This window comes from Apteryx rowi, unplaced genomic scaffold (assembly GCF_003343035.1).
Source record: "Apteryx rowi isolate R43461 unplaced genomic scaffold, aptRow1 scaffold_21, whole genome shotgun sequence".
In the NCBI taxonomy this organism is placed as follows: Eukaryota; Metazoa; Chordata; class Aves; order Apterygiformes; family Apterygidae; genus Apteryx; species Apteryx rowi.
The window spans coordinates 5,527,058-5,538,205 of NW_020448419.1; the positions used below are offsets into that span (position 1 = coordinate 5,527,058).

Below are 11,148 nucleotides of genomic sequence, written 5' to 3' on the forward strand. Positions count from 1 at the left end.
AATAAAGGCACAAAAAATATTATGCTTCATTTCTAAACTAAATCCATGCAACGTACACAGGACCTCATTTGAGTATTCTCAAAATCTTGTGAATTCAAAGGTTAGGAATATATTTCATTAAATTTGTTCTAAAAATCCTTTTGTTATAGACAAGCCATCAAGAAGAAGGAAGAGTAGTACAGACTTCTATACAAAAATAACAATGTAAGTATTGGCATTTTTTCATATACATTATATTTAATTAGTATTCAAATGGAAAGAGAAAGGTGTACCTGAAATTTTGCTATGTATATTGAAGTCATATGGTTTCTCATTAGGAAAAGGAAAAAATAATTTGGCTCCCCTGCTCCTGCATCATTTCCGCATGCTCTGTCTTCTTAAAAGTGATCTTGCTATACAATTAAGAATTCAGTAAAAATTAAAATACACCTTCTAGTTGAAAATATATTTTTACTGCAATAAAATATAATTGCCAGACAAATCTTTGAGCTAACAGCTTGCTAATGACAAAAGTACAAAAACCTGGGCTTTTAATAATACTAGTTTAAGTCTCAGGAAACTCATTGTTCCTCCCTATTTACATAATATGGAAGAATCTGGCACGAAAAAAGCCAAACCTGAAGAACTACGGCATTAGCTAATCATGTTAGCACTGACTGATGGTCCACACCAGGGAGAAGGGGGAGAAAAAAAAAATCCCAAAGCTTTCAGTTTTAGTCCTCACCCCTCTCTAGTAACAAAGATTGTGTTTTACGAAACAAATTTGCTTTACAAACACATTTCCCTCTGTTATTGCTATCTGACATGTGGAAAGTATTATCAAGTTTTTATTTATGTATTTTGTACCTTATTAATCTATAATAATGGTGTCTTAAAAATAAGCAAACAGATCTTCCTGGCAATGCCACGTTCACTGATCTGATTGAATTCTGCAAGAGCAGCCATAACTGAGCACCACAACTCAGTTTCAGCCTCAGAGCAGGGACAGAGCATACAAATTTCACAAATGTTAAGGCAAATATTTGCCTCAAAATTCAGCCTTGTTCTGGAGGAACTTCACCTAAAGGAAAGAACAATTTTTGTTCTACATCTCTTCCAAGTTAAACTGCTCCCACAATTAAGATACCTTCCTCTAGAGCATGGGAGCATTACACATTGCTCATTTCTGATTCCCGTACTTTCTTCATTTGTAGCTACTGGATGGATCCAGCCTAGCACAGATTTGATACTAAACTGTAAAAGAAGTGTTTTATTTACACTTAAACAGCTAAAGGACTAACCAGCTGTTCATCAGATGTTTCACATTCATACTCTTCCAAAGCAGAGAAACCATTACCAGCTTCATTGTTTATATTCATTTTCAAAGTCTTCAGAACTTTGGTCTAAACATTTACTGTGGAGTGGTGTAAGCAATTAAGTGATTTACCAACTCCCAGCTTTAACAAAGTGCAACTAAACAGTCATAAATCTTTTTATGCTGTATTATGAGTGAAATTCATATCTTTTCTGTTCAATAATCTGTAGTTCACCAACGCCACTGAACTTTGTCAGCTTTTGTATAGAACACGTTTAAAGTGAAGCTGTTTGCCACACTCTGCTTCTGCTATGAATCAGGCTAAACTTCAAGCTAACATTTTAAATAAACATTAAAGGAATATATAAGCAATAAAAGAAGCCTGATTTTAATGTCATGCAACATTATTTGTTAATGTCTAAGCACAAGTGTCTGAAACCAGAGATCTTTATATTTTATGATAAATAAATGATTTGAAACATCTGTTCAGAGTAAGGTTGACTTTTAAAGAAGCTGTAAGAAAAACACCTGTACTTTCAAGCTTTACAGATAAAATTTTAAGAAATTAAACAACTGAGGACAGTGCTGCCCCCAAAAAACCCCAATGTTCTTGTAAAGAGAAGCACAGGCAGGACCTAGACACCCTGGTACAATATCAACATACTGTGTTATTTTTTCAGTTGGTTTTAAATCTACAAATAATGAAGAGGCCTGTTCAACTCTGTCTACCACTAAATACAAACTTTTGAAAACTTAAACAGGATGAAATAATGGTTTTATCAAATTCTTTCTTAAAGTAGATGAAATATATTCTGTGAAACTTCAGGATGACTTCATTCTTTTCTCAACTCTCTGTGTCCCAGAGAGAAGAGAGAATAATGCTTCCATTGCATGGTTCCCCCACCATCAAACCACCAAGGACATTACAAAACTTAGAGTTATACAGCACCTCAGCAGAGAAAGTAACAAACTGCGTAATGGCAGTCACTGGCAGTCTTAAAGCTGTTTAAGTATGAGGCCGCCAACCAGCATAACCCATAACTAGGAATTTCATGTTCTATGATTCCTAATTGTCCAGACTCCTTCTCCCAAGGTATTTGGCACGATATTTCTATAAGAGAATATTGCAGTTTTATCATTCTGTTACAAGCTATCCTTTTGCAACAATCTGCAGAAAGTGAAACCTCAGCTGAGGAAGTTACACAAAATTTGCTTTTCTTTCAAATGTCATAAAGAATAACTAAATAGCAGGAAATTTTCATTTGAGCTACGGGTTAAGTTACACTTGAAATGTTCAAAAAACATGGTTAAGTCTTTGCATTTGGCAAATTGCTAATAGCTACTATATTTCATGCTATTGACACAAAAATAATTACAAACAAAGAATTCCCACACAAATGTGTTTTAAGAACAACAAATATATTTGCTAGACTTATGTTTGCTAGTTTTTGATAGAAGCCAGAATAATACTTTGCTTATGGTGTTTTGTACTATGATCAATGAACTAATAACAAAGCACATTTCACACCTACTGTACAGAATAGATAGCCTTATGACTATGAGCTTGAATAAAAATATTTTTTCTAAGTTTGATTAGTAACTGTAAACAATATGACCATTAACACTATGAATATACTTTTAACCAGCATTCGTAAGAAAGAAAAATGGATTTCAAACATGACCGCCTATATGGTAAGCTATAAAAATTTTTTCTTTTTTCCCAAAGGTGCAAGACTTATATGTATGTATATTTATGCCCATGCACTTGTAGGTATGTGTGTAACACATGGTACTATAGAGACAGACAAATGGCTGTAAAGTTATTTCTGTGTAGCTTCTCACACACAGAGAAGGTACGTTAGCAAAAGAAAGGACAAAGAAATGCAATTTGCATTTTCAGCAATGTAATACAACTGATACTCTTGCACCATTCTTTCCTCCCAGCAAAGTTTTTTCTGGCACAGAATAACATCACCTTTTGGCTATATAAATTCCTAAGAATTAGAGTTAAACAGGTTCTTCATTTCAGAGTTTTAGGTCATTTTAGGCCAATCTTCCTCAAATTACAATATTTCTTGAAAATTAAGATCCTTCATGTACCCAATATCATACTCAAGGGACACAGGAAGCAGGGTTTGAGTGATTTCCTTCTACATTGGTTTCCTAGGGAAATTAAACTCCTGCAACTGCATTATCTGTCCACTAGGCAGGCTTCTCATCCCAGATAACCTTTTTAACCTATTGGCTGAACAACAATGTAGGGGGGAGGTTCAAAAATATCTAGACTCCTGCATATTCTGTGAGAATTAGTAACTGGGTAGAGAAGAAAAATCCAACTTATTAAACCCACTGAAGGAAAGCAGGTAGCACACAGTTGTTACACATACTATCGGAAGCAGACAGCCGATCAATCAGCACACACTTCCTGGCAAGCCATGTAGGGCATAAATAGCATTGCAACACCGTTGTATCACAGCACTTGTCCAGTGTGACAGGACTCACTGGAGAAAGCCTGAGGCTTCTCAAGACATCTGTCTTCACAACGTTGGTATACAAGTCATTGCATGCTTCAGCATTTCTCTTTGCAATGATCATCCATGAACAACATTAGACCAAATAACTCATCTTAGCAGACTCTACTTCCAAAATCAGGTGGGTACGTCCCAGGAACTATAAAATATTTTTGGAACTACTCTCTCAACTACTGCCACATCTCTGAGAGGACAATATCATAACAAAAGGCTAAGCAAAAAAAAAAAAAAAAAAAAAAAGGAAATAAGGAAATTAGGTCTTGAATATCTTCTTCACTGAGAGACTATCCATTGCTCTCTTCGATCCACTTTCTGGAAGAATCTAAATCTTGCAGGAACTTAAGACCTTGGGTTCAGCTTGAACCTGCCTTTAAATTTAGTTTTGTTTTCTACTGATTTCCCCAAAACTAACAGAAAATGGTTTTCTAGTAACAATAAGCAACAGCAGACCTTGTTCATATGTGAATTGAAGTACAATTGAAAAAAAAAAAACAAAAACAGAATAGACAGAGATGTTAAAACATTTTTCTTCTAAAGGACAGAATATCAGATTCTGTCCATGTCTTTCAGATCCTTATTTTTAATACTTTATAAGAAATTTTAAACTACAATTCAAAACATGGCCATTGTTAATAGCCTAGATTTCCCGCCAGTGAGATGACTCAAACATTTACTCTAAGTCTACATTCCACAAACTTGGCCACATTTCAAAGGAACGATGAGCAGCAAAAATCCTCTGTTCTTTTGTATGAAAGGTGCTTGTGTTTACCAAATATCATTCTTGCACTGTGTACCAAGTCTTCAGCATTCTTCTTCTAAAGATATTAATCCCAATTTGCAGAAAGTCTAAATTTAATTTCTCTCACCTCCAGTTCAACCACCAATTGTGCATTATCCACAATAAATTGACTCTCAGAAAGAATGAGAAAAGCACATCTGCCATTAGTTTGTTCATCACCTGCTGTTTAAATAGCTCTCACTGTTTAAGCCAGGCATTCCTTAGCAGGAAGGATTTCCATGGCTCTGTGGAGACGTGAAGAGTTCTGTAAACACGAAGCACCAATCTGATGGCAAAAGCCATCAAAATCAGATGTTCACCCCTCCAATACAAGTAAGTCACACTTTGACTTCTGAGTAACCATTCAAGCTCTCCTTCATTAAAAATATTTTTTTTTGGCTTGGTCTATTCTAATTCTAGCAAAAATTTAACATGATCAAATTTAAGAAAGAGTATCAAGGAAATAATCCATACCATCAGCAAGCAGGCTGCTAGCCTGTGTTATCCAGTTGCTTCACAATGGCAAGAAGTCCTGCATTATACCATACATCCTAAGATATCAACTAACACATCAACTTTTATGAAAATTCACAGAAAAAAGCTACTTAGTATAAGCCTAACAGTGTAAGGCATTTTTCAACTCTTTGCTTATATTAGCAAGAATTAACTTTGCATTCTGTCTTCAGAATTTCCACGATCTCCCAAAATTACATTACTGGCTATAAAACTTTCTGGTAGCAAGTCACATGTAAACAGCAAGATTTATCTGGACTTTGAGGTTTCCTCAACCAGTCTTCATTCAAGGGCAACTGAGGACAAACTAGAGTTTATTCTTTCTAATCAAGACACAGAATTTAAGAAGTCCATTTACACAAAAAGGTGGGTGTATCTTTCCTCTTCCTTCACCACTGCCCCAAAGTACTACTGTGAGAAGGTAATAAATATTTCAACTGTTAGATATGAAAAACCTGCAGTAGTAAGTTTTTAAAAATATGAGTAAGATCCATCACTAACTAAAAAGTGAAATTATAAAAGGGAATTATAAAACAAATTTCTTCATATTTTCTTAACATTAAAACAACCATTTTGATACTCTCTCATCTCTTTTCACTTCTGTCTTTGCAAGTTTTGAAAGATCTTTAATGATTTCCAGTTTTCTCACTTATCCTCCACTGTCCTGCAATTGATAATTCCAGGTATAACACAAAAAGTTTAGCAATATTCAATATGTTCTTAAGTCCAATGCAAGCATTTTAAGTAAAGAAAACAAATTATATATATATATATATATATACACACACACACACACACATATATATATATATATGCCATATACTAGCAGCTAACATTTAAAATTAAAACATCTGCTATACCAACTTGTAGCAAAATATATTCAACAACAACAAAAAAAAGAAGAGTTAAAGCAGCTGGTTGATCACATTAAAAATATTCTTACCAGGAGGAACAGTAAGAGAACAATTGGACTTCTGCTAGCAGTTACTGAAAGAAAGAAAGAAAACACAAAAACCCTAGCAACTTTGAGGTATAAGTCTTCCCTACTCAATTACCTTAAATAGTTCTTGAACTTTTTTGTCTTTTACTAGCTAGTTTTTATGAAGTATTATTAAAGAATTATTTTGGCAGTAGCTTTCTCTTTTTTTGTCTGTCATGTTAACATGAAATCAGATGAGAATATGTACAATTTGTATTTTCTTTAGTATTCCTACAACAATAGGCTGTACTATAGATTTAGAGAGTATAGACTAAAAGAACTGATCTTCCTGAATGTAGGTCACATTCACACAACCTCAAAGTAGTACTACAAATCAGTGATGCTCTAACATGATACATCCTTCCTAAAGGCTCTTCTTGGGTATATAAGTCCCCAATGTTGTGCCACTATGCCCTGGAATAAGTGATTAAATATACAAAGTTACAATGATGCTACTTAGATTATAATCTCTTTGGGGAAGATACTGCAATTATTTGTTCTGCATTTATACAGCACCTAGAAATGACTGAAATACAGTAATTATCAAGTGCAGCCTTCTAACATGAAGGTGGCTTCACCTCAGTCAAATATAATGCTGTCAGAAACAGAGTAAGATGGATTCATCATTATAAATTGAAATAAATACATTGCAAAGTATTGGTTGCCAAGACAGTGGTTCCTACATCAACGACCAAAAAAGCAAGCATATGTCCATCTCAGTTCTAATTAAAACACCATAAAAATGAAGTTTGACAAAACAGCAGGTGAGAAGTGTTTCTGTTGTCCACAAGAAATTTTGAAGGCTTTAGTGTCCACAGACACTTTTGACTTTGGGAAGAATGACCAAAATACCAACACATTTCCTGCTTCATCTGACTTTTGGGCATGCTGCAAGGTCCACCTTTTCTCTTATTCAAATAAGAAGAAAAGTATCTGAAGGGGTAAGCCTTGCCTTAGCAATGTTTATTAATGATTTTATTTTCATAGTTAAAATACACCCTCACAGTTAAGAGTGCACACATAACATTTTTCAGAATGAAAGCACTATTCTAAGTAATTTGTGGTGAAACACACATGTACCTCTCGAAATAACAGCTTTACAAATCAGCGAACAAATAATGTGAAAATGGTACTAATTTTTTAACTGAAGTCATTTTAGCTCATTTTTTTCCACTAGGATTGTTCTAAATATTTAGTTAACATTCCAGAACATTTCAGTCATGATTTGAAGCAATTCTACTACTTTTCTCCTTTCAAAAAAAGTCATTAGATAGCATAAAAAATTAGTTTCATTTCAACAATTCCGTAACAACTGCCGATGATCTGGTTAAATATGAAGTTTCAAGAGATGATACATAAATCTAAGAGTCTACATGAACCATTATTTAGCTTTCAGTACTTGTTCATTACACATTCTCACAACATCTCATTTACAATTTTTCTTAACTTTGTATGACTTCACTTGAAATTGCAAAACCTGTTGCATTGCAAAAGGAGAAAAAGATCACAAAGTATCCTGTGATGAAGCACAAGATTCATTAGTTTATTTTCACCTATTTAAACAAGAAACCCAAACTATACTCTTTATTACCCTAATTTCAGTTTGTCTACATTTAAGAAAGCTGATTACTGCATGCTTTCCTGTAGTGCTGGTTTCTTCTAGTGGTAGTTAGCTATAGGTCTGGTCCCAGACAGATTAGCTAATTTATCAGTTTTTCCAGCACCCTCTACAACGTTAAACTCCTAGACAGAACACACATCTCCACAGAATCTTATTGTCAAGTGTTACTAGGCTGAGATGTAGATAGGCAGTTTATTATAATTAAGAAGTTTTTTAAAACAGCACTTTCAGAGTCTATATCACAAAGAAGCAACAAACACAAAGACATAGTCACAGCAAAATGCATATTCACGCTACACTCCATTGAGTGAAAGCTTTAAACTGTGCTTCAAAAATGTTAGACATTTTTGTCCAACAAGTCAATGCAAGTCAACATATATGCCAGAAATCTCATTGGAATCTATGCTTCCAAACTTTATATTTATACAGGTATTATAAAACTTCATATTCACATTTTGATTATAACTTGAAGGAAGAAACAAAAAACTATATTTACAAAAAATTAAATAGGCATAATGGGAATATAAGCAGTCATGTGTAATCCTTTCAAATTAAGAAAAAAATTCCAGTCTCTTGTAATAGTCTTCAATGAAGACTACATCAATTTTCAAGACATTAATTTCATCACATAAATAGCAATTCAGAATCTGTCTGTCCAAAGCACTCTAGAATATAAAGTGGGTTAAGATGTCTATTATATTTTAAATGGTTACATGATGAATAACTTTTGTTAATGCTTCTAAACCACCAATTCCAAACCATGCAACTGTATAGCACAGCCAGTGATTCAGCCAGGAAATTCTTCCTTCAAACCTCTCTCAGTATTCTATGACTCACATATCAAGTGAGAGAGTTTCATGGGTTTTCCTTTAGATTTCTTACAATATTCCTCTGTAGTTTGATTTAACACTACCTCGATGTAACACAATACTTAATCCGACTCCAACTTACAACAAGGCTTTAACAGAAATCACAGAATTAAGTATCTTAATTTTATTTAAGATGGTTACTTGCATTTTAAATAATGTTATGTGCTGTTTAGGTAACTTGGATCATATACTTACCAATAAATTTGTTTTGCATAGTCTCTAGGAGAGCTTGATGGGCATCTTCCATTTGCAAAGCACATGAACATTCTCTGGCCAGTATGGTTCGTACAAGGTGCTCTCCACAACCTAGAGAAATATTAAGATCAGGAATAATCAAAATATAGATATCACTATGAAGATAGTAATTATTTTGCAACATCACAGGTAAAAAAAAAAAAAAAAAGCTGTATATGACAGATGTATGCAATATCTTTTAAGAGAGCAATATTGAATCACCAGAAAGTTCAACTATGCCAGCAGTTTCTCTCACAGCTTTGCTGAAAGTTCTACTGCACAGTCATAAACCAAAAAGGATTAAGTAAAGAGAGATGAAACAGAGCAAAAGAGTAAGAAGAAACAGTAAGCCTGTCTCTGACTTGTAATCTTTATCCAGACCCTGCAATTTTCTCTCCGATAATCCACTTACTAGTCATTCTCACAGGAATGATCCTTGGATGGACTTTTTAATTATTAGCTCATAAAGCACATGACCAATGTATACATTCACGGTTCATTATATAAAATACCATATCTTTTTAACAGCTTAATCTTATAAAAATCATATCTTTAAACCAAGAATATCTAGAGATAATACCCCAGTAACTCCTTTGCATGATGTCATCTTCTATTTAATCCACCTGATTTAGCCTTTCATCAACAAAGGAGTAAGTGAATTTACCTACAACTATGCTTTTTTGACAGGGTGCCTGCTCTTGGGATTCCTGATAAAAATTCCCATAATTTTTAAAAGTTTGTCTTTAAGAAATCAAAAAACTCCAGCAAACAACTACTTACTGCCTCAGTGCTTTCTGTAACTATCCCCTGACACTTGTCAATGAGCAAGACAAACAAGTCATCAGTTTTTTAGTGTTCTACTCTGTAGGAATGCCTTTACACCTGCCGTTTTTCTCCTGCACTCTTTTCCATTCCCACAGCATTCTTTGGGACATACAGCTGTGGTAAAACAGTATGGTGCATGTTTATCTGCTCAAAGTTTTCTTGGATAGGAAAACACATTGGTGATACCTTCTGGATGTATACAAAAGTCATTATGCTACTGTCTTCCATTTGTTGATGTTTTTCCTCAATTGCAAATAAGCAATGAACCAGGTAGAAGAGGTCTAACCAAGCACCAGTTTAGCTGAAATGCATTATCTAGTTAGGAAATACAAAAAACTGAACAATGATTTTAATCATCTACATTTAGGGGATTGCAGTTTGGTCAGACTTGTAACTTAAGAATTTATCAGGGCCCAGAACTGCCTTAGACTCCAGAATACACAGATAAAAGTCATATATCATCAACTCCCAATTATCTATATATTTCTCATTAACCATGACAAAGATGCAAGCACTGTGCTGGCTCCATACAGAAATCAGTTATAATCCAGTTGAATTTAGCTCAAGTGTAGAGCTGCATAAACACATCTTTGCAGCTTCCAGAGACAATTTACGACTGGAAATGCTCTAGCTGCTTTAATATGGCAAAGAGCTGGAGTTAGTAAGACATCAGACCTAAGCTGGCTTCAGACAAAGCTGTCCCCATGGATAACTTTCACTTTACTGGAATTACTTGCAAGCCAGAACAGAGAAAACTGAGTGACTCTGGATGAAGCACAGAGAAAGAACTATTAAATAAATCCAACCCAAACTGGCTCCAGTGTAGCTTGCTGTGTGTCTCTTCTCAGTGCTTCCCAATATTCTGAGTTTAGAGAACTTATTGGTTTGGGCACAAAATCACACAAACACATGCAGGCAACTCAGGTCTAGTACTGTTTTTGAGCTCATCACAGACTTGCTTCTTGTTCTTGCCACCACTTTTAAGTCCTAATTAATACAGCAACCTACTCCAATAATTTATTTTCTGATTACTCATTACACAGTGATACCCCTCCCCTTAAAGGCAAGATGATTTTACAAACACTGTTCTTCCAAGACTGCTAAAACATCAGAAAAAGAGATTCTCTTCAACCTCCCCACCCCATTTCTATGATTAAAAAACAACAAAAAAACCTCTGCAGCATTATGCATGCATTAGAAGAATAAGTCCAAGAATCAGACTACTGAAAAATTGTGTACACTTGTCCCAAAAGCTTGCTATCTTCAATCACCAAAATTACACCTTAGTCTTCAGTTATGCACTCCTTCTAAGGGGCATTAATACAATTCAGTTAAACTGAAGCATTTGAAGCAGGCTACTTTAGCACTGAATCTACGTACTGTTGGCATGACAGAAAGACAAAAAAATTCCTTTGAGAACACAAGAAAAAGTGGTTTTGTAGAGACTGTCAACCTCTCAAACTGTTGAGAGGTCTCCTGGTTAGAAGGATATTATCTTCTATAA

General features: G+C 34.5%; 1 protein-coding gene across 1 annotated transcript in view; it reads right to left on the reverse strand.

The window, feature by feature from the left end:
- Positions 1 to 8,964, reverse strand: part of TASP1 (taspase 1) — a 33,118-nt gene extending 24,154 nt beyond the window's left edge. The window contains exon 1 of the mRNA XM_026064150.1: positions 8,781 to 8,964. Within this exon, the coding sequence (XP_025919935.1) occupies positions 8,781 to 8,964 (184 nt within the window). The remainder of the gene's footprint in view (positions 1 to 8,780) is intronic.
- Between the last annotated feature and the right edge of the window lie 2,184 nt (positions 8,965 to 11,148).